This window comes from Thunnus thynnus, chromosome 12 (genome assembly GCF_963924715.1).
Source record: "Thunnus thynnus chromosome 12, fThuThy2.1, whole genome shotgun sequence".
Classification (NCBI taxonomy): domain Eukaryota; kingdom Metazoa; phylum Chordata; class Actinopteri; order Scombriformes; family Scombridae; genus Thunnus; species Thunnus thynnus.
In genome coordinates this window covers 24,829,653-24,853,302 of record NC_089528.1, presented here as the reverse complement: position 1 = coordinate 24,853,302, position 23,650 = coordinate 24,829,653, and the positions used below count along the sequence as shown (strand labels likewise).

General features: G+C 39.4%; 2 protein-coding genes across 2 annotated transcripts; one reads left to right on the top strand and one right to left on the bottom strand.

Moving 5' to 3' along the window:
• Window positions 1-2,148: 2,148 nt before the first annotated feature.
• pex19 (peroxisomal biogenesis factor 19) lies at window positions 2,149-9,557 on the bottom strand. The gene is made up of 8 exons (XM_067606519.1): window positions 9,449-9,557; window positions 7,210-7,298; window positions 6,355-6,517; window positions 6,171-6,256; window positions 5,905-6,078; window positions 5,652-5,822; window positions 5,248-5,292; window positions 2,149-3,907 (listed from the first exon to the last, which is right to left on the bottom strand). The coding sequence occupies exons 1-8, from the start codon at window positions 9,510-9,512 to the stop codon at window positions 3,821-3,823; spliced, it is 879 nt and encodes a 292-aa protein (XP_067462620.1). The 5' UTR covers window positions 9,513-9,557; the 3' UTR covers window positions 2,149-3,820.
• A 2,820-nt stretch (window positions 9,558-12,377) lies between these two features.
• myadmb (myeloid associated differentiation marker b) lies at window positions 12,378-19,846 on the top strand. Its single transcript, XM_067606518.1, has 2 exons — window positions 12,378-12,524; window positions 17,046-19,846. The coding sequence occupies exon 2, from the start codon at window positions 17,158-17,160 to the stop codon at window positions 18,034-18,036; it is 879 nt and encodes a 292-aa protein (XP_067462619.1). The 5' UTR covers window positions 12,378-12,524; window positions 17,046-17,157; the 3' UTR covers window positions 18,037-19,846.
• Window positions 19,847-23,650: the final 3,804 nt, after the last annotated feature.

Sequence of the window (23,650 nt, the reverse complement as noted above, 5' to 3'; positions counted from 1 at the left end):
GTATTGTGAGCTTGATGTAGTTAAAGTATTGTAGTAAAAGTAGTGGTTTGGTTCCTCTGACTGATACATTATTATATATGATCATTAGATTATATTATATATATATATATATATATATATATATATATATATATATATATATATATATATATATATATATATATTAATACTGAAGCATCAGTGTTAGAGCAGCATGTTACTGTTGTCGCTGCTGGAGGTGGAGCTAGTTTCAACTACTTTATATACAGTTAGCTAGTTTAGTCCAGTGGTTCCCAACCTAGAGGTCGGGTCCCTCCAAAGGGTCACCAGATAAATCTGAGGGGTCACGAGATGATTAATGGGAGGGAAAAGAAGAAAAAACAAAGTTCTGATACACAAATCTGTTTTCAATTTTTGGACTTTTTCTCTAATCTTTGATTTTTGGTGAAATATTGGATCATTTGAACATTTATTGAAATGAAACCATGTGAGAAGTTTAGAGGGAAAAATCACTGTTTAGTGGAGCTGTTAACAACTCAGACATCTGAAATGTGACCCCGACTACAAACTGCTTTTTGTAAGACATCAAAAGCCAAAAAGGTTGGAAACCACTGGTTTCATCTTTAATAATGTGTTGTATTTTAAAATCTTGTTATATTATCCATTGTGTCAAAACTTCATCTGAAAAGTAACTAAAGCTGTCAAATAAATGTAGTGGAGTAGAAAGTACAATATTTCCCTCTGAAATGTAGAGCAGTGGAAGTATAAAGTAACATCAAATGGAAAGACTCAAGTAAAGTTGTGCTTAGGTACAGTACTTGAGTAATTGTACTTACTTAGTTACCTTCCACCACTGGATTTAAAACATATAATGGTGTATTTAAGCTATTGTCACACTATATTGAGTCACACCACAAGCTCTGTTGTAGCTTTCAATCATATCAAATCTTCATCAGCAGTTGGAGTTTGCGTGTTGTCGTGGAATTGTAAATTATATTTTTTTCTTTTGCACTTTTAGTCCATGTTGGCTTAAAGGTTCAGATTCAAAATTAATTCTTGACCTTGACAAAAGTATCTGAGAAAGCAATCTCACTAAGGTCCATTTATTAGCTGTTCTGGAGCTTTTGGTCCCATGAGTTTCAAAATGATCTTAAAGAGCTAAAAAAAATTACAATTCCACAGCAATTTGGCAAACTGCATCTGCTGGTGAAGCTTATGTTAATATGATCAGCGGCACCAGAACAGCTACTAAATGGACCTTTAGTGAGATTGTTTTCTCAACTTCTGTTTCCAAGGTCAAGAATGGACTTAAAACCTCGGCTATACTGTTTCTACCTGAGGTGGAAGAATAATTTAGACAGTTAGCTTTAAAGTTCATTCTTGACTTTACAAACTGCAGTTGTAAAATAAATAAATCTTAACTCCAAGTCCACTTATTTAAAAAGAAACAGTCCTTTATTCAAAATCTCAAAATTTCTGAAAGTTCAGAAGTATTATCAGCAAACTAAAAGTACTGCACCAAACCTCGTCAATGTTGTATTATTATTATTGTGTACACTGTACTTTAATGATGTAGTAGGTTGAGGTGAAGCTAAATTAAACTATTTAAACACCTCAACAAAAACACAGATATAAACTTTGTCACCTCAGATAATTTTTTATTTCTACCTTGTATGCATATGTCTAAATGTTTATATGAATATATCTAATTTGGGCTTTTCACTCTGCTATGTGCACTTAATTCCAACATACTGAGATGTGCTTCATTGCGTTCATGTTTGATGCACATGTACACTTCAGATGTTTAATGTCTCTGTCTTGTTTGACTCGTTCCCAGTTTTATGTTCTGGTTTAGAAACAGTATTTCATTTAAATGTGTTTCTTACAGTTGAAATGACAAATAAACTTTATATACTGTTGCATAGTTTAATCTATATTAATGCACCATCTTACTCTGGAAAGTAACTAGTCACTACACTGGTCTAATAAATGTATGCGGTAAAAAGTACATTATTTCACTGTTTCAGAGGTAAGAGATAAAACAGCATAAAAATGGAAACACTTAAAAGTACCTCAAAATTGCACAGCACCTGAATAAATCTACTTAATTATTTTTGCACCACTAACTACTACTAATGTAAAAACAATGATGACTAATAATACACAACATTCATTTGCATTATATAATTCTTTTATTTGATATATTTACAAAGTACAACAAACAAAAAAAAAAATAGTGTCAATAACAGGTCACATTTTTTTTATTTTTTAACCACTGCTCTGGGCCTGTTTGTGTCGGCCCTGAGAGTTGAATAGATCGCATCCCACCATGATGAAAACCACAGGGACCTCCACAGCAGCTTCAGCTGCATGTGATGTAAATCTGATCTCTTTTCAGTGCATGGCTGACTGAATCCTTTCAGTACCCCTTTATTTTACAGTTACCGATGTGCTGATGACCAGCTGCTATGCTGCATGATTTCTAGACCTGTCTCTATAGTCACGGTGGTTAAACCTTTGTCTACTGGAAAGAGCATCCGGTGAAAAGTGGCTGCTGGAGTAAACAAACAACTACAGGCAAAATGTGCTAACATCAGGCTGTTTTGTCTTACCCAACAGTGCATCTGCATGAATTATGGACATGTTTCTCAACTAATCTGATACAATGTGATGTGTTAAGTGGTCAACCTTTCCGCTGGCAACATGTTTTTCTCTGCAAGGACACATGATGTACTTTTAATAGAAGGTACCAAAGTACATACATGCTATCAGATAGTAAACACTCCTGGAAGTGTTTATCTTCCCCAACAGGGACCCCATAATTAGAGAAAACATCACTCTGCACATAAAAAAAACACTGGGAATCACAGGGGGAAGCACTTTGCACAGTAACTCTACACTATAATGATCACTGTAACCACAGCAAAGGCATCCGGAAATCATCATCTCAATCACTTCAAATCAATACCTGGGAATTGGGGGATTATCACTCGGGGAATGGAAACATTAGCTGGTTGAATTACAGTAGGTGCTGGGAACCTCTCATGAGGCGTTCAATGCTCACTAATCTTTTTTAAATTCTTTAAATATTAACAAACTTACACTCCTTTTTTTACTTTACTCTCTTTTTTTTTTCCAGTTTCTTTACACGTTAATAAATCATTAACTCGTTAAGTCAACTCCTGTACAGCCTGTGCAGAGACAGGTGAGTGTTAAAATTGAATGAAATAACTACATTAACGGATCACTAGCTTGGTGTAAACCAGGGATGTCATAATATTGCAAATTCACACCACTTTAAAACTACAATCTTGCGTGTTTAGCTGAAGGATAGCAGAACTTCCACCTTATGATGAGGCCTAAAATAATAACTTAAGAGTGCAGTTGCAAAGGCACCGTTTATACCCGTGAAGTGGTTTGACAGATTTCACCATGAGGCTAAACAGTATTGTAAAAAAAAAACTTGGAGAAAGTCTTTTTTTTTTCATTTCAAAAGGAATGCAGTTAACAATCAAACCGTGTAGAAGCTGTGGCGACCGTTTACAAATTAACGCGGAGATGTTAAAATCTCAGTTGTGCGTTCAGTGATTTTAGACAGAAGAGAGTGTGTTTTTGTGTATATGTGTGGTTCCTGGTGGTTTTTATTTCCTGCCTCCTCCTCCTCCTCCTCCTCCTCCACACGGCTTCTACTTTGAGGGAAAACGGTGTCGACGGTCTGGTCACACTCCCGCCTGACCTTTGCTTCACACTCTGTCACCCTTCCATCACTCTCTCCCTGTCGCTGACGCACACAGAGTGATCCTCGCCCCCGGTGACTCTGATGGACCGCCCTGTCACCTCATCACATGATGGAGCACTGCTCCGCCGCCCCGGCCCCAGTGCCTCCTGGGAGATTGAGGGACTCCATGTCGAAGTTAAAGCCGGGAGGCTGGAGGGGAAGAAGAAAGAGGAAGAATGATGTCATGTCTAAATTGGGTTTGGGTGAAATGACAATACATACAATGTCATACTGGTCATACCGTGGTGGTTATTCCTTTCATGTCTATGGGTGGACTGGGTCATTGAGGGCAATGTTGTAAACCAATGAACAACTTCTTTATAGCAATATTGTTTTTTTAAAAGTGTTTTACGTCAATGTGATAAAGTTCCTTTAATTTTCTGGTATTTCATTTGCTGTATTAGCCGAAAACCGTCAACCCTGTCTGGTTATTTTGTCTAGTTTGTAAGTTTATTTTTATAGAAAATATACTTCATCAGGATACATATCAGTTATTGCAATGTAAAATATTGTCCATTCCTAGTCTAAACCATCTAAGGTACCAAACCTCCTTCACATGTTTGTTCCAAATCCAATACTATTACTAAAGACTATATTTGTGTTCATTTTGTGCTAAGAAATTGATCAACATCATCTCCTGAGATTAGCATTTGAAACTATGTATGCATGATTGCATTCTTGAACAAATTAACCCAGATATTATATTTTCTTTTATTGAGGACAGCAGTGAAACATAAACTCAGATCAGGACCTCTCTTACACACCCTGCTGCTGAAACACTCATCCACGCCTTCATTTCCCCCCGTCTTGACTATTGCAACTCACTCCTCTACGGCAGCAGCGCTAGCTCCACCAACAGACTCCAACTGGTCCAGAACGCAGCCGCTGGACTACTTACTCACACCAAAGCACCCCAGTCCTAACAGAGCTCCATTGGCTTCCTGTCTCTTATCAGATCAACTACAAAATCCTGGTCATCACCTACAAGGCCCTTCACCAACTGGCCCCCCGCATATCTCACGGACCTCTTCTTCTTCTACCAACCCTCTTAGTCCCTCAGATCTCACATCTCTGCTGGCCTTCTCTCCACCCCCAAGTCCAACCTCCACAGTTTTGGGGACAAAGCCTTCTCTAGGGCAGCTCCAGGCTCTGGAACTCCTTGCCCAAAGACATCAGAGACTCATAGTCCCTCACTGCTTTCTAATCCTGCCTCAAGGCCCCTCAAGATCCCTCAAGACCCCTCTCCCCCATCCATCCATCCATCCTTGTGTGTCTGTGTCATGTTATCTGCTGTTTGTCTTATTAACACCACTCCTTATTGTACAGTGTAAAGCAACTTCTTGAAAAGCGCTATATAAGTATCACATATTATTATTATTATCATTATAAACTACTATTCAATAATGTCAAATATACATAAATTGTGTTTTCGTTGTATTTATCTTAATACAAATCAAAATACTGTTCTGACTAAGAGACTGCAAACTCACCGCATCTCCTGCTAGCTCTTTCGGTGGTTGGCCCAGGTCTTGTAGCTGCAAGTAAAAGTGATATTATCTCCAATGAGTGCAAAGACATCAGTTTGCAGGCCATATCATCCACTGCTGCAGGCTCCCATTGCAGTAGTAGCAGCACTCTAATGTGTGATGTCTGCATCGTGTAAGCACTACTCAATAAGACATTTCCCGGTGACAGCGGCGGGATCTGCAGTGTGTCAGCTGCAGTGATGGCTGAATGCTTTTCACAATCCAAATATTTAAGAAGCACAAGAAAAAAAAAAAAAACACTGTAGAAACAAACTTGCATGTCGACTGACTCTGGTTCCTTCTCTGTAACGTTCACATTTAAATATTCAAACATGCGGACTGAGTGAATAGAGACGGCGTTGTTTCACCTGTTGCATCAGGTCCATGATGTTCTCAAACTTGCTCTCTTTATCTCCGGCTGCCTCTTCCTCCTTCTCAAAGTGCTTACAGATTTCTCCCATGATTTTGGACTGCTGCTCATAGCGCTGGTAGTCCTCTGAGCTAAGGCCTGGCTTGTTGGCATCCAACCACTCTGGGTACTGTGAGGGGGAGGGATAGTTGTGAGTAGCCCTGGTTTAGTAGACTGGAGACAACGGTAGTTCTATTAAAAAACACACAAACCTTGGTAGTTATCTCTTTGAGAGATGGATAAAGCACTTCCTTAGAGAGAAGGTTCTGCATGATGGACTGCATGATGGGCAGGATGTTTCCTTCTTCACCGCCCGCTTCACCACTCTCATCCAATCCCAGGCCTTCTAGAGCCTTGACGAGATCGTCTCCAGCTAGTCCTGTGGACTGTACGAAAAAACACATCCAATAGTCAGTAACGTGTTTTATGTTTGCATCGCTCATAAGAAAATCAATAGTTTGATTCTCATTTGGTCCACCTGCAGGTTGTCTGCGTTTTTAGCCAGGCCACGGAGGGTTTCTTTAAGACAGGAAGTGAATTCTTGTTGGGAGGCGGTGTCAGTGCCTACATAGAACACGGGGATAACATTTAGGGCACGGGAACAAAACAGTAAGCGGACGAACGCATGTAAATCACAAATGATAAAAAAGTGTAGACCTTACCGACTTTGCCTGCAGCTTCAGACAGTTTTTGAAAGTGCTGGAGTAGGTCTGGCTCCTCCTGGGCCAGCTCAGTCATGGCTTTCTCCCACTCCTCCTTGGCTTGGGCAGCCATGTCCCCCTCGAAGAGAGCCTCAAACAGCTTGCAGTCCTCAAGCAGAGGCGGCTATAGAGACAGAAAACATGTGAAGGTTTTTCTAGAGGAATAGGGAAAGACTAAGAGCACCTAATTGTATCAAACTTTCTTCTCTGGCTGCTTTTAAAATTTGCGGTTTCTTTTCAGTTCTAGATAACCCTTTTGTATCACAGGCGCTCTTTCAAGAAGTCTGGAACTGGAAATCTTATTGACTGTAAAGAACAGTATCTACAAGCTCCAATTATGGTTCCTTTTACCATAGTTCCTGCCCCCAAAAAATGCCCCTGCAACTGAGAAAGCACTTTATGATGAGCAATGAACTTATGGAGCGGAGTTTACTGGACTCAATTTTGCTGATAAATCAAATGCAAGCTTTGCAAGTTACAAAAGCACCATTAATCAAGTAATAAAACATAAAAATAAAAAAAAATAGAGAAAGAGCAACCGACCAAGGCGAGAAGTAATCACAAGTGAGTCATTAAATACTTTGAATCTTTCAGAAAACAAGATATAGAATTGCTGACAACAATTTGGAATAGTCTGACTAGATAAAGATCTATCAAGATATGGTTTTCTTTTACTAAAAATGATGTTTAAAGACTTCAATAACAAAACATCTCCCTTAGGATTCTCCTATTTGCACAAATTTTACAGCTATTTTTTTTTGGGGGGGGGGGGGGGGGGGGTGTGAGCATTAAAAAAATCAACATCACCACACAAACCTTCTCTGCTCCACTGTTGGCTGAGGAGGAAGGAGCTCCAGGTTCAGGGGCCGGAGGGGCAGCCGGCTTGTCGAAGTCATCCAACGCACCTGAAAGGAAGAGACGACATTAGAAACACCCCGGTTACCGGACTTCACCCAGACTTCAAAGATATTCACCCAAATGTGAGAATTCAGTATTTATCTACTTATTCCTATGTCCAGCAAATGTCTCCAAACAACCCGTGCAACATATTCCAACTGATTTTACTACATCCAAAAGTTAAACAGTCGCCCCATCATAGCTTTTATTTTTTTCACTGGTTCTGCTGTGGCAACAAGTGTTCCTGGTTTATGCTATAGGGCCACTACGGAGCAGTTCAATAGGTGTTTGCAGCTTTGGGAGTTGTAAGAAAGATGACTTTATCTTTATTATTATGAATCAAAGGTAAGGTGGGACAACAGCTCAACTTCTGGTTTTCATGTTTCAACTAATATGAGTTCATACCATACCATCAATATACCAAATATTGATCACAATTTCACAGAGCCCAAGGTGACATCTTCTCGTGCTTCTTTAAGACCCAAATGTATTCAATTTACTATCATAGAAGACAAATGTTACTATTTCAGAAGATGGAAGGAAACAATAAAATTTTGGCATTTTTGCTTCAAAATGACTTCTAAAAAAATGGTGCAAATTAGGTTTCCATCCTTCAATGAATTACAACTCATCACACCTCTACTATAATGCCAAAGAGACATTTAAGGCAAGGTAAATGTATTTATATAGCACCTCATCCTACACAAGGCAACCCAAAGGGCTCCACGGAAATACAGAAAAACAAGACAAGTAAGAACAAGCAGATCAAAATGCACAGAGAACAGCTAGAAATCATAAAAACATTAAAACAATGGAAACATAAGTATGTAAGCAACAAATAATGAATAAATAAATTAGTTAAAAGCAACTGTAAAAAGATAGGTCTTGAGTTTAGATTTTAAAAAAACAACATAAAGTAAAGTAAAGCCATATAATTCACACTTAGTTGCCAGTTCATTTATTTAACGAAGTTTGCAGATGATCTGTTCTCAAGGTGGCTGAGTGAAAAAAGGGAGATGAGTGATACTAGCGCTGGGGTCTTATAATAAGTGGGAGCTGTGCGGTTGATACCTCCTGGAGCCTCGTAAGGTAAAGCAATAATGAGAGCCACAAGAGGACAGAGCACATATGACATAGACCTGAAACCGTCTAATACAGCAGCTTTGCAAAAAATAATAAATTGTACCTTCACTGAGGTTAAAATAGGTTGTTGATTGAAATCTACATTCATTTTGAGGCCTGTACTTTATGGTGCTCATTTCAGTTGTGGACGTTATAACGCAATACAAATATAGCGCCACAAACTACAGTCTTTAAAGGACAGGTTCACAGTTTTTCAAGTTTGTGCAGTGGAAGTGCAGCAACGAAAAAAGGGACTTTGGCACTAAAAAGACTGTAACGTTGAAAGATATCTACTTGATTTGACTCATTTGGAAAAAGAAACTTGTTTCAATGTTCATTTGTGCATACACAGTAGTTGAAACTAGCTCTACCTCCAGCAGCTACAACAGTAACATGCTGCTCTAACACTGATGCTTCAGTATTAATAATCTAATGATGTCATACATAATAATATATCAGTCAGAGGGACCAAACCACTACTTTTACTGCAATACTTTAACTACATTTTGCTGCTAGTAAGTTACCAATACATTGCTGCAATAGTACTTGGTAAAGAATCTGAATACTTCTTCCACCGCTGCCAACTGAGATCACAGTAACACACCATCATACCGAGTGAACACAACAACATTAATACTTTGATTGACAGTTCAGTCGCCATTTTACATCGTCGGGTTTACATTATATCTAAACAAAAAGAAAACTCAAGGGCACGGACATTATGTGTGCAAACCGCTCGGTGGATGAGGATGGATGACAGCCAGCTTCATGTTCACAATAACATCACAAAGACAACAACAATGACTTTTTTTTACTTGATGTCGTGTTGAATAATTGTGCCAACTGAACAGATTATTGATGATAACTTGAGTTACTAGTTTGACAACATTTGGGAGCCAACTGTCCACATCCAACGTGACATACACAGACAGAGAGACGTCCTAAAACTCAATCAGCATCCGTTTTTTTAACAACAAAAACACCCATACTGTCGTTAATGTTGAGATCGATGTAATGACTTAAAGTGAATCCTTACTGTCCAATAATTCATCCAATTCTGCATCGTGTCCAGTGGACTGCTCTCCCGATCCCGACGCCATGATGTTTCCTTCTTGCAGGTTGTCCGAAAACTGACGTTTCTGTCGTGAAAAATGTCGCGGATACCAGCGCGTCACGGCCAGGGCCTTTAATTGAAATCTGGCGCCATCTGGTGGTAAAGATAAAAAAAATTATAAAACTACTAAACACTAAATGGTTTCATCTAACATCACAGATATCAAGTGGCGGAAGAAGTATTCACATTGTACCTAGGAGGTTTGGTTGTTGTTTTATCAATAATAATCAATATTGTTTGATTATTCTGGATGTTTCCTTTATTTTGATTAGATTTTTTTTTGTTGATAGTTATGCTGTATGAGCAAATAATTAAACTAAACAAATATTTAGTTTTAGTCAACTAGTATGTTGTTTTGTGAATTAAGTAACACTATGGGCACCTGAGGTTATAGAGGAGGGAAGTACCAACACAACAATGTAAAAATACTCCATTACAAGTAAAAGTCCTGCATTAAAAAAAATCTTCAGTAAAAGTACATAAATATTAGCAGTAAAATGTAGTTAAAGTATTGCAGTAAAAGTAGTAGTTTGGTCCCTCTGACTGATATATTATTATATATAACATAATAATCATTAGATTATTAATACTGAAGCATCAGTGTTAGAGCAGCATGTTACTGTTGTAGCTGCTGGAGGTGGAGCTAGTTTCAACTACTTCATACACAGTTAGCTAGTTTAGTCCAGTGGTTCCCAACCAGATAAATGTAGTGGAGTAGAAAGTACAATATTTCCCTCTGAAATGTAGTGGAGTGGAAGTATAGAGTAGCATCAAATGAAAAAAACTCAAGTAAAGTACCTAAAAAATGTATTTAAGTCGAGCACTTGAGTAAAAGTGCTTAGAACTTAAAAGCACCAACACAGCAAGTAGTAGAAGTATGTAAAAGTCCTGTATGAAAGATCCTACTTAAATAAAAGTACATATAAATGAATGAATAGTTTTATTTTCATGTCCAGCCATTTATATGACCCACCCGTAATGGAATTAGTCAGAAACATTCCTCAACAACAAACCAAACAATCCGGCATGTAAACCAACCATCATCCAACACACAGCACAACACACCAACATCACCCACACATAAACATAAAACGCCTACAAACGACACTCCAGTGGATGTTCGACCATAGAAATACAACAAATATACAAACACAGCCCCATAAGCACAAAACACAACATCCAAACAAAACAAAATCTACATATGCATCCATTGATGCCAAACATTGTATATTTGATCCAGTTTAATAATCCATAATAATTAATATATAATACATTTTAAGTGCATTATGAAGGGTTCTTCTAATGGTCAGTATGAAAAGGAGGACTCATTGTGGCAAGAAAACCCTATTTTAATGCTGATTTGGGCTCCTGACTGCTGTTTTAAGACAGACTTGAAAAATGATGAAGCCATCCTTTAATACAATCTGGTTTACAAACTGTGGTATTTCAAAATTCAAGAATTTTCTTGTTTTACAGGACTCTACACACACACACACACACACACACACACACACACACACACACACACACACACACACACACTACACCACACATTTTGTTCTAGGTCACTTTTGGGGACATTATATAGACTTGCATTCATTTGCTGGGGACTTACCCTAACTATAACCTTAACCATTGACCCAAAAATCTTCATTTACTAATTGGGGACACGGATTTTCTTCCCAATTGAACAAGCCGTCCCCATTTAACTGGTCTTTAAACTGACCCTCACACACACACACACACACACACACACACACACACACACACACACACACACACACACACACACACACACACACACAAACAATGCGCCAGCTGTGACATTTCAGTCTATAGATAATAATGGCGGAATGAAATTAAAGCAATCTTGTGAGAATGTGCATGTGATAGCTACTTTTCTCCCTCTCGGGCAGTTTTTTTTTTCGACACGGTCAGGAATCACGTCAGATCGGTCAGTAAATAAACCCGGTTGTCAAGGGAAACTGCCGCCGTCGCTAGGCAACGCAGACAAATAATCTCAGAGTATGTGAGTAATAGCGATGACAAATATTTAGAATTTTTAGATCTGTGTTGATAGTTACGCTGGTGGTTGAGATATTAAAACAAAAATGACGACATTAAAAAAAAAAAAAAATCGGTAACACTTCATCGGGGGGTTTCCAACACAATAACAGCCCACTTTAAGATAAAATCATATAATGATCCTTCATAATTCACTCCCTAGCCTACAGCACTTCCTATTTTATTACTTTGATATTATCTTTGCAGTTGCTTTTTCCCATTCTAGTATTCTTGCCTTCCACGTATTATTGTAATAAATTTTGTATTATTGCCTTTTATGTATTATTCCTTTAATCGTGTGTGACTGTATTGACGCAGATGTTAATCCTCCAGCCTGACTGAAAAGTCAACTCCTGTTGTTTTTTCGGTCAACTCCTGTTGTTTTTAAATGTGCTATAAAAATAAAAATGACTTGGCTTGACTATAGGAGTTAAATAAATACCAACAAAAGTAAATAGATGTTTTCAGTCTGACCTCATGAATTTATAAGACATTTGGAAAACAAGTTCTTGGTGTCATTGACACTTATGTCCGGATGTTGCACATTATATTTAGTGGTTGATACAGAAAACAACTACGTTCAAAAAAAAAAAACACGACACGACACATTCATAAAAGCACTAGTTTTATTTAAATATTATTTTTATTTACGATGCTAATCCATCAAAATGTGGTAAATGCGGTAGGCTATGAACTTCTGCGCCACACTGGGTGTGTTCAGCACGTGTGCAAAGGGTGGTGGTGGTGGAGGAGGAGGAGGAGGAGGAGAGTTCAGACAGATGTGAATAACGGTCTAGAGATTTGATGCCTAATTTGGTCTGCTGGGCGGGGAGCTGCTCCTCTAAGCTGCTAGTAAGTCAAGTCAGGGAGCCGCAGTCAGGAGTTGCAATCTACCATTGAAGAGCAAAGAGCAGCTGCTGCCAAAGTACGCAAGGTAACAAACCCTCAGATAACACTGATTTCATGTGCTGATGTCTGCGTTAAGATGAAAATGTTTTTACGGTAGACTGTGCAAGGATAAGACTTTGTCCAGCTGCAACTTGTTGCATCTTGCTTACCTGCATGTCTCCTGAGAGGAATGAGACACAATCAGCAGTTAAAATGATTTTTTTTTTTTTTTGTAAGGTATTTTTTTTTTTATTTATTTATTTGCATGTTAGGGTCCATTTTCACAGCTTTAAAAAAATGGAGCTCACTCTTAAAATGAATTCAGAAAGGTGTCTTTATGAGGAGAGAGTTGAGAGTGAAAGGTAAAAAATTTGGTATAAAAAACATCCAAATACAACTTAATTTATGTGTGAGTTGCTCATTTGTGAGTTTATTGCAACTTTATCATGCTTTCAGTATTTTTTACTTTCAGTATTTTTTGTTTGAAATGTACAAATATTCAGCAATAGTTTATTGTTTTCAAAGGCTGATTTTCTGTGCAGCAGGTATTTTTGAGAAAAATGTATTTTTTTTTTTGGTATATTTCTGTATCTGTTTGTGTTTTGGCTGTAGTGTGGTGGGAGCAGGGTGCGGCAGGCGGCACACCCACCTTCACTGTCAATGAATGAACGTCTGCATGAGCCTAAAACACAGCTGTCACACTGACACACACACTGACACACAGACACATACACTCTGCTTTACAGGGCGTTTTACTCTATGTTTTTGTGCCTTTTGGCTCACTGATTTAGATTCCGCAGAACTGTATCTATGTTTCCCTCTTCCTCGGTACGTAGGTGTGGTGGGTCAGCCTGCCTTGAAAAAGCTGATAACCCTTCAAAACTAATCAGTGTATGTTTCATTGGAGAGATTTAGTGTCTCGTGATGGTTTAAATGCTGTTTCCCATTCTTCTCCGGCCTGACAAGAATGGCATTCTGGGGGAAAATGATGAATATTTAGTTGTTTTTTTGGTTTGAAAAAGGTCAAATGTGAAAGTAGATTTTGCTCCATTCTTCGCACTGGCACAATGGTTAGACCCTGACACACAATTATTAAGCTCTTACACACACACACACACACACACACTTACACCCACACACTGACATAGTTTGCCAACAGAGCCTGTCTTGTGCTTCGACCTACAGATCCTTCTTAAGTGGATTACAGGTGAAATCGAGTTAGTGATGTTGTGTCATGACAACCAAACAAGCAGCACACATGACCTCTTTGCCTTAGACAAACACCGTTTCCTGATGTGTGTGTGTGTGTGTGTGTGTGTGTGTGTGTGTATGTGTGTCTGCTGTTTATATAAAAACTGACTGCAGAGAAGCATGTTGGTATTGCATCCTGTTTGCTGTCCTGTTGCAAGCTTGATGCGTGAACCTATTTTCAGCATGTCTCCATCTGGGGAAGTGCGCCTGTTTGTGTGATCCTGTCATGTTTTCCATGCTGTGCTATGAAAAGGCACTTTTTTCTACACTAGGCTCTCAGGTCATTTTTTTTTTCTTTCCTTTGCTATTTTTCCTCTCCCATTTCTTTCCTGACTTGATTCCATAAGCAGCAAAGTAATGGCGGGAGGAGTGGCGGAATTGATTTTTCCATTACGACCCTGTGTATACGTTTATTTTGAGTGGTTTACATGAAGCATAATTGGTACCCTGACTTTAAAGCTGGAGTGGGAGTATTGAGCTGGGAGGGAGAAATAGGACAACTGATGGAAAAGTGGGGGAGTAGCCGCCAAAAGAGACTATGAGGAGGGAGGGAAGGAAGGAAAGGAAAAGAGAGGAAAGGAGAGAACTTGGCAAATATGACAAAGTTACCAGTTGTTCAGCAGCAGCCAGACTGGAGCACATCTGGGATGCATCAGTAAGTTGGAAAATCTTACAAGAAATAAGGGAGGAGTGGGGGGGGAGAAGAGAAAGAGGGAGAGAAAGGAGGGCGGTGAAAGCGAGGGGCCCTGCGGTGACTCACTCTTGTGCTATTCCACTCCATCACTTTGTTTAAACTATTTGTCCTTCTGCGGCCGAGGCACAGGGCTTCCCCCGAGTTCCTCCCTCGTTTTACTCCCCTCCCTCCCTCCCTCCCGTCCCCTCCCTCTTGGCTTTAAGTGAGTCATCCTGCAGGAGTTTTAGGGGTTTCTTTTTTTCCACCTCTGTCTCTTTTTTCGTCATTTTCTTTGTATTCACACCTCAACCAACTTTTTACCCCTCCCTAGCCTCGGCTGTTTCATAGCTGTTTTAATGGGACAAATGTAAACAGGCCCTTTCTCCTTGTTTATAACTGTCTCTCTGTGTAAACTGGGAACACAGGCCCGCCATGCTTATGGTGCCAAGTGGACGATGGGTGTCAGAAGGGATGGGAGGGAGGACAGCTAGTAAGGTCAAAGTGTTTCTGCACTGGAAAAAACATCCATCTTATCTTGTTGTTAAATATCTTTTTGTTGTCTGAAATCTTGTTTGTTTGTTTGGTTTTTTTTCAGTTGGTTTCAAGACTTTTCAAGAAGCGAGTAACAAAAAAATCTTGGTACTGGTGGCGTGATCTTCCACGTCACATTCAGAAAAAAATGTTCAGCAATAATCAGTGTTCAGTGTCCGCCTAAGCAAGAGCTTCTTTATAGAGACGACATTATGCTCAGACGTTCAATAGAAATCCATCGTTGAGGAGGAAGAGGATATCGGCTTTAATAGCAGTAGGCTCATTAGATCACAGCTGTTGCGGTTTGAGTCATTTGTCTCAACTGGAAAAATCCCTTCACTGCCTTGCAGTACAGCTGAATGCAACCACTTAACACCTGACTGCATGTCTCTAGGGCTTGTTGAAAACATGACATCACCAATGATTTTCAGAAAAGGGCGTTGTGAAACTGGAAGTTTGGCGCCATTTTGTTTTTTTTATTTTAGAGTTGTTAAAATATGAGGGTAGCTGGTGGGTAGAGCGAGCGAGCAGCAAATGTTACATCCTGACTGATATTGGTCGATCAAGGAAACAGACCAAAACTAGTGTTCAAATGAGTAGTAAAATATCTATTAGTACAACTACTTTGATAATCCATTCATCATTTAAGTCATTTGTCAATGCTAGATTTCAGCTTTGCTGTTTTTCTCTGTTTTATATCACTGTAAGTAATTTTTGGTTTAGACAAAAGAACCAATTTAAAGATGTTACTTTGAGTTCTTGGAAATTGTCAGTATTTTTTAATCTGGACATTTTAAAGATGAAATAATCAAATCAGTCACATCAGCACATTCATTCTCTTACAAATGAAAGGTTTGAGGTCTCATTTTCATCTTCTATCTTCTGTTGACAAACAAAATTCAAAATTAAATTAGCTACTAACTTTTTTTCAGAAGTTAGATGAGTTGCATCTTAAAACGCACGTGACTTGTGACTAATAAAACATAATAAAACTCAAGTCCTTAATAAAGAATGATGTATTGTGTATTATTAAGAGTAAAACACTTAGCTAATCTTGATTGATGCCCAGAAGTACGTCACCTTTTCCACTTGAGCCCCGCCCACTGCTAAGAGCGCAGACGATGTCAAAAAAAAAAAACTTGTCTGCTGTCTTATTGTCACTTCACTTGGATGTTTGAGCTACTGAAGGGGGAAAGTTTCTCTGAGCTCACCTTAAATGGGTTTAATGCGTGTTTGGAGCCAATCGTGGTCCAGTATACAACTTACACAAGTGTGAAGTGGAAACTTGAAGCCTTCGGTGCACAAACACTTAGAATAGACTTTACGGTGAAGTAGGAGACATGAAGTGAACGTATTTGAATATTCATAGATTCTGGATTTTTCATTAGGGCAGACGGTGAAAATATAATTTTAAGAATAGAAGAAAAGAAGATAATTGTACTTTTGTTGGTGGGAAAGTGATATCAAATGCAAATTATTATTCCAAGCCAAGTGTTATTTACATGTCTGAAGGTGATCTTGAAGAGCCAACAGCATTAGATTCAAACCCTTGCTTAGACTTTTCCAGTGTAGATGAAATCTCCGAGTGGGGGTGGAACAAGTGAGGCAGTCCCTGTTTACAGCACGATGACAGACACACTGTGGGGTCGGTGGAGGTTGCAGCGCCACACCCGTCCCACCGAGGACATGAGCATGGAGGAATGTCAAGAGTGAAACAGTCTGCTCTCAGTGCAGGAATGCTGTTGAGAAAGCAGTCTGTAGTTTGATATGAGGCAGAAACTACCAGAGAAAAAAAAAAAAAGCCAGAGTGTTCACCAGATGATTTGACCAGATGTAAATGTGCTGTGACCAGGGTGACCACAGTGAAGTCATTATTTGTGGTTTGAAATTGTGTTTGCATGGTTTCACTTGTTGTTTCAACCATTCATAAAAATACAATAACATCATTGTGTGTCTCAGTAAATGGTATGTAGGAGTGGAGTACTGAGCCTGTTTGAGTTGCAAGCCGTTGCCCTCATGTGGTCGTATCTTGTATTTCATCTAGAGGTCATAAAAATTACACACAGCCCTAAAATATTGCTTTCTAATTCTTTCATTTTTTTTCTCTTGCAGTTCTCTCTCTCCGAGTGGCTGATGGTAAAAATCTGAGGAAAGGACTCCCAAAAGTAAATTTGACAAAAGAACCACATCTCAGTTTCTCTCGTCACCTTCTACATCCTCCATCATGGCTATAGTCTTCCATACCAGCCCCCTCCTATGGACACGGTTGGCAGCCATGATCTTCGCCTGCGTGGCTTTCTCCGTGGCCGTGCATGGCGGCAGAATCGTCCATGGCACCGGAGACTGGTGCATCTTCTGCTGGGCCTTCAGCTTCGCCGGGACTCTGCTCGTTATCCTGGTGGAGTTGTTCGGCCTGCAGACCAGAGCCCCCCTTTCCTGGAAGAACTTCCCCATCACCTTTGCTTGCTACGCCGCCCTGCTCTGCCTGTCTGCCTCCATCATCTTCCCCCTCTACTTCCTCAAGGGCTCCACAGGCCAGCGTGAGAGCGACTTCCGCATCGTGTCAACCGTCTTTTCCTGCCTGGCCACTATCGCCTACATGTGCGAGGTGAGCATCAGCAAGGCGCGTCCAGGCGAGGTAGCCGGCTACATGGCCACAGCCCCTGGCCTGTTGAAAGTCTGCGAGACCTTCGTGGCCTGCATCATCTTCGTCTTCGTCAGCGACCCTGTGTTGTATGACCGCCAGCATGAACTCAAGTACTGCATGGCCGTCTACTGCATCTGCTTCATCCTGTCAGCAGCCATCATTCTGCTCTGCGTAGGAGAGTGCACCGGCTGCCTTCCCTTCCCATTTGCCCGCTTTCTGTCTGCCTATGCCCTGCTGGCTGTGGCCCTCTATCTGTCAGCAACCATCATCTGGCCCATATTCAACTTTGACCCCAAGCACAACGGAACAAAAGACAGGCCAAGCAGTTGCAGCGGCACGCAGGGGCTGTGCATTTGGGATAAGCTCATGGCGGTAGCCGTGCTCACCGCTGTCAACTTCATCCTCTACCTGGCCGACCTGATCTACTCCGCCCGCCTGGTGTTTGTCAGCGCTTGAGGGAAGAGAAAGGATGTTAGGCCAGCAGTATGCTCCAAATGAAACTGAATTTGGCATGTTCTCAAAGGCTGTTGAACTGCTGTCAAATATGGTGCTGCGAGCAAATGCCAGTGTACTCACCGCAACTCCGGTCAGTTCGCATCCACACCCACTGGAGGAGCTCTGAGTCATGATGCGACCGTAGAGTTAAACCACAGCTGGTTTAGTTTGAGTTGTATTGTAATCTGGTGTGACACTATTTGTTGTTTGAAATGTTTAGTTCTTGAGCAAATTATAGTACTTGTAGTACAAAATACAAGACTCCCATATTACTTGTGTTACATTGACCAAGGATGTACTAGAGATGATGTATTGGGGGCAGCAAACTAGGCTTTTCAAAGAGATTGATCAAATCAAAATCTTGTGCTTTTTGGGCCCCAAACTCAAAATCTTGTCTCTGCAAACCTGCCAAATTTGATTTTGTGTGAAGTATACTGCCTGCCTGAGGGCCTAAGAGAGAAAAGAAGAAGAGTAGAGGGAGAGGTTGAGGTCAGTGGCTATGTTTACATGTACAACAATATTCCCTTAAATTACTAAGGTTTTGGGTTCATGTATTAGAGTGTGTATAAACGTCAAACCTTGCTTCCAGTGGCTTGGATAGACTCGTAACCTGATTATGAGAGAGCTGAATGTGATTGCTGGAACATGACATTATCCAAGAAATTAAAATACATGTTTATCTTTTTTAATGGCAGATCACTGCCAACTTGGTGCCCATTGTAATACTCAAAACATACATAATATTTTTTTATATATACATACAGGAATGTTTGTTATCTGGATATGAGTAAGCTATTAAAATAATGTCTGACTCTAAAAAGGATACAAGCTAACACCCAAAATACTATGTGCATGTAAACATAGTCGGTGATGACAAATGGAGAAAAACCAAAGTAAATGGTAGCTTATTATTTTTTGCATAATGTATATGTCCGTGTTCTGCCTTAAGTCTGTTTTCGATTTGACGTCTGAAATAAAGAGACTGCTGAGGAGTATTTTTGTTCACAACTGAAGAAATAAATAAATAAAACAATCAATGAATTTTTGTTGTATGGAGCTTAGATTAAATTAGCTGTTGAAGAAAAAAAAAGACAATCAATTGGAAAAAGATGGTTTCAAAGAAAAGCACAGTAAATTTCAGTAAACATAACTTCACAAGATTAACAGGGAATGGGACTGACTATTTAGTTTTCCCAACAGTATGCAGTGCAGCTGATCAGGTTGCATCATTTATCAGTGAACCTGACTGTTTTAAGACTCCAGTGTTACAAGACTTGAAGTAATGCAAAAATAGTTTATGTGATGTTAAGATGAGCGCTAGGCCAGCTTTTTGCTCCTGTTATGATATATGTGTATGTGTATCCGCAAGCTACAATCAAAGGGCAAGAATATATATGTGGAAAGAACATATGCAAGATTGTGGATTTAAAAAAACAAGTATGGTTTAAGTGCACTTAATATTAGTATTTTCTATGTGGGTTTTCCTGGTGTGTCCAAACATTAAAGCAACTGTTAACACCAAACTCACAGCAATAAATTAATTTACATTGTCATCGATTGGGTCTTTGATTTTTGTACTGCTGTAAAAAAAAAAAAAAAAAGAAAAAACTCAGAGAAATAGACCAAAAATGATGCTTCTCTCTCTGTTGATGTTAGTGTTATATTCTTTAACTTTTTTATATTCCACTGTTCATGCCTAAAGAGTGCATACCACATCCATGTTGTAGGAAAATGTAATCCAATGTTTCAATAAAACCACATTGTAAACAGATGAGTGTGTGGTTGTTGTATTTTATGTTCTGGTTTGGTTAAAGGTGCCCACTTTCATGATTTTTTTGGCAATGCTAACAGCTCTAGTGATGGCCGTTGGTCCACCACTTTGGTCTGGACTGAGATATCTCGACTATAATCACATGGATTGCCATGAAATCTGGTGCATATATCCGAAGTACCCAGAGAATGAATCCTAATAACTCTGGTGATCCTGACTTTTTATCTAACACCCCCACCAGGTCAAAGTTTTCACTTATTTAGTGAAATATTTCAACATCTATTAAATGGATTGGCACAATATTTGGTACAGACATTCATGGTTTCCAGATGATATAACCTAACGACTTTGATGATCCCCTGACTTTTCCTCTAGCGCCACCATGAGGTTGAGGTTTCTGGTTGTAAGTGAAATGTCTCAACAACTACTGGATGGATTCTTGGCAATCCATACAATTTCGTGTTCATACATGAAAAGTTCAGGTGACCCTTAATTTTTCATCTAGAGCCATCAGGTCAAGTTTCTTTTGTCCAACACTTTGGTTTACAGATACCTACAAAACGATTCCCATCAGTTTCAGCTCTTTATGTTTAGAGCTCATTAGCAAATGCTAAGGTGCTAAACTAAGATGGTGAACATGGTCAAAATTTCTATGTTGACGTTATGGTTTAGCTCAAAGGCTTGAATTGCTTAGCTCTACTTAGCTTTAGGCTCTTTGTTTATATTAACACTGAAGTAAATGTCACAAGGTTGTTGGCACTGCGATCTCTGAGAACCAACACCAAAGTTCGCAACTCCACAATGTTCTCGGACACTTTCAGCTCATTGTTTCAGTTATAGACTGATTAAACCAAAACAGCACCATTCTCTATAAACCCATGACTCATTGCTCCCAGTACAGGAGCTAACACAAGATAACTATACACAACCTGTCCGCATAAAGGAGCCTAAGATATCTGCCAAAGCGATTGGATTGGTGCCATATATGTGTAAAACATTCACTGGTGAGTAATGCTGATTGCTTGACCTGAAAGTAGACTGAGTATAAATCAGCATCTGCTCCATGCACACTTCCTTGTTTACTTTATCTCTCACCACACTTTCACCTTTCCGCACCTCCTCCCTTCACTGCCACATTGCCTCTAGCTCTGTATGGACCCCTGGATGTCTCACAGGTGCTTAAGTGTACCAGCTTCATGTGATGTGACTACTGGTGGCCACCACTTCTGGGGGGGATGGAGTGGAACATAGTCAACATTTCAGTTGCCAATAAATCTTTACTTTGGCCAGGAAAGGAGACAGCAACGCCACCCAGTTCAGACACAATGACATGGAGTTTATTTTGTTCAAGGAAGGGTTGTACCATCTGGCATGGGAACATGGCTACTAGAATAATCCAGCTGTTGGTGAGTTAGGAATTAGTGTACCTGGAACATAGAGCAGATAAACCAAGACTGTACTTCACAAAATACAGGCTACATATAACAGGCCTGCTCTCACTGTGACCTGGGTTTGAGTTTTTGTGTTTCAGGGTGTCAGTAATGCTTACCATACACTAGAAGACTTTGAAAGGACTTTGAAAAGACTAAAGTTTGACACCCTCTCACATCTTGCAGGGTCACTATTTGCAAGACTACAACTAGATTCCTTTTTGAAATTAAACTAGTGGAAATTTACAAAAAGAAAAACTGTTGTTGAACAATGGAGCAGAAACAGAAGCAGTGTTTGGCCACAGCTGCCCTCATGTGTGCAGTGGTTTGTTCTGAAAATCCAACTGAACAACAACAACTGTGAAGAGAAACAACACAACACACAATTTTCATTTTCGTTTCTCAGATCATATCAGCTAAGACAATCACATTTCAAAAGGTTTCTTCTTGTACTTGTATTTTTACAACTTTAAAAGAGCCACACGGTTTATACAGCTGCCCACATCAACCATTAACTATCTATCTATACTTTCAGCTGCTGGATGTTGGAGTATTTCTGTTTTTAAAGTCTACAATCTGCATGAAATACAGTAGAAACAGCAGCAGGCTGAATAATAATACAAAGGCAGAAAGTCACAGGTTTAACTCCTCCAACTGGCCTGACATTACGTGTGAAAAACCAGTAAATACATTGCAGACACACAACAGCTGACAAAAAGAGAGAGTCATATTTTAGGAAATATTGGTTTTTTTCTGGGTGAATAAAAGTTCGTGTGACTTTAGCTAAAGGAAGCTAAAGGGAAATGACAATGCTGAGCTTTCAAGTTTCATCAGGACTCATTAACAGCACCATCAATCACATCATGTTAGGAAAGTAGTTTAAAAACACGTACACAAAGGGCAACCATTTACTGCATACTGTCATTAGAAAATGAGTACAATCAGCCAACGTCAGTAATCAATACAAACACACATTATAAGGCTGTAAACCATTAATCAAACCAATAATTCAGCAGTTTCTTTAGCAGTTACTTAGTGTTTCTGTAGTGGTGACAAAACGTTAAAAAAGCAGTTCTAATTAAACTGAAGCTCACCGTGCTCTCTGGGGAAAATATTACGCCGGACTCCCTTTAAGAAATATGACATATTAACAATTCCTTATGTTTCAGCAAAAACACATAACTCTAGAAACACAAGATAAAATACGTCATATGTCACCAGTCTGGTAAATTCAGCATCAATATAATCCATAAAGATAAACTGTATTCCCGTGCAAACTTTACAATTTGGATTTTGTCATCTCAACTTGCTACCAGCCTCTGTTGGTTAGCTGCGCTATTTTAGTGGGAGAAGACGGTGGGAATGAGAGGCGAACTGTTTCAAAGGTTAAATTTCTCACTAAAATACATGCTGGTTGGTGGATCAAATACAAGTCGAATTAAAGACTGACTCATAATGCTGTTAATTCACCGTCTATCATGTTTGTGTGTGTGACAGTATTTGAGGAGTTTTTCCGGCCGTTACTACCCGGTTTGCTGCTTCCTGTTTGGTGCTGGAGAGAACGCACCTGGTTGTTGACAATGTTCATTTCATTGAACTTCACTATTTGCATGAGCCAAGACTAAATACTTATGATAATACTAAACATGTTTGATTTTATCAGAACGTCAAGACGAGACAAAGACTGACTTAAAACAGTTTGGACTCAGTTTTTTGACCACCTTACTCCAAACAATCGAGATGACAAGAGCGCGCCACAACTCAAGCAAAACTCTCATGATTTTATTCCGACATTGGAAATTAGTCTGCGACAGTGAAATTGTTTGAAAAGTCATTTGGCATAAGGCTGGCATTAGATGTACAAAGTACATCTAAAGGTACAGTATGTTTCACAATCTTGTTTCTTAGTTCATTTTGACCAATCTGCAGGCCTCATGATATGTGTGTGGGCAAAATGTTGGTTTTAAATCTCTTGTGGTTCATTTGTGTACATTTTGAGTCATGTATTTCATATAACATATCAGAACTGCCATCTAAACTAAGGTCTAAAGCCAGCTACTGTGTGAGGCTGTACTTGCATTGTGTTGAGCTAAATGCTAATGTCATCCTGCTAACGTGCTTATTATGACAATGCAAACACGCTGGTGTTTAGGCGTAATTTTCACACTTCATGTTAATTAATATTTGCTAACTAGTGTGTAATATGTTTGCCATGGCTTGTAGTGATGAACTTAGAGATAATTATCAGCGACTCTGCAGCTCCCTTTGGCTTTATGCAGCTTTGTAGTGAATTTCAGCTCATTGTTTGGCTGTCCGGGTGCAACTTTACTGTTTTGGTTCACTCTCACTGCTTTCACAGCTGTTTTCAGAGAAA

What these genes read in the sequence shown, in the direction of transcription:
- pex19 (XM_067606519.1), bottom strand. Translation starts at nt 9,512, where the DNA reads ATGGCGTCGGGATCGGGAGAGCAGTCCACTGGACACGATGCAGAATTG. An exon ending in ATTGGATGAATTATTGGACA is followed by an intron (nt 7,299 to 9,448) that starts GTAAGGATTCAC and finishes TCTTCCTTTCAG; the next exon opens with GTGCGTTGGATGACTTCGAC. An exon ending in AAGAGCTAGCAGGAGATGCG is followed by an intron (nt 3,908 to 5,247) that starts GTGAGTTTGCAG and finishes CTTCCCCTCCAG; the next exon opens with CCTCCCGGCTTTAACTTCGA.
- myadmb (XM_067606518.1), top strand. Translation starts at nt 17,158, where the DNA reads ATGGCTATAGTCTTCCATACCAGCCCCCTCCTATGGACACGGTTGGCA.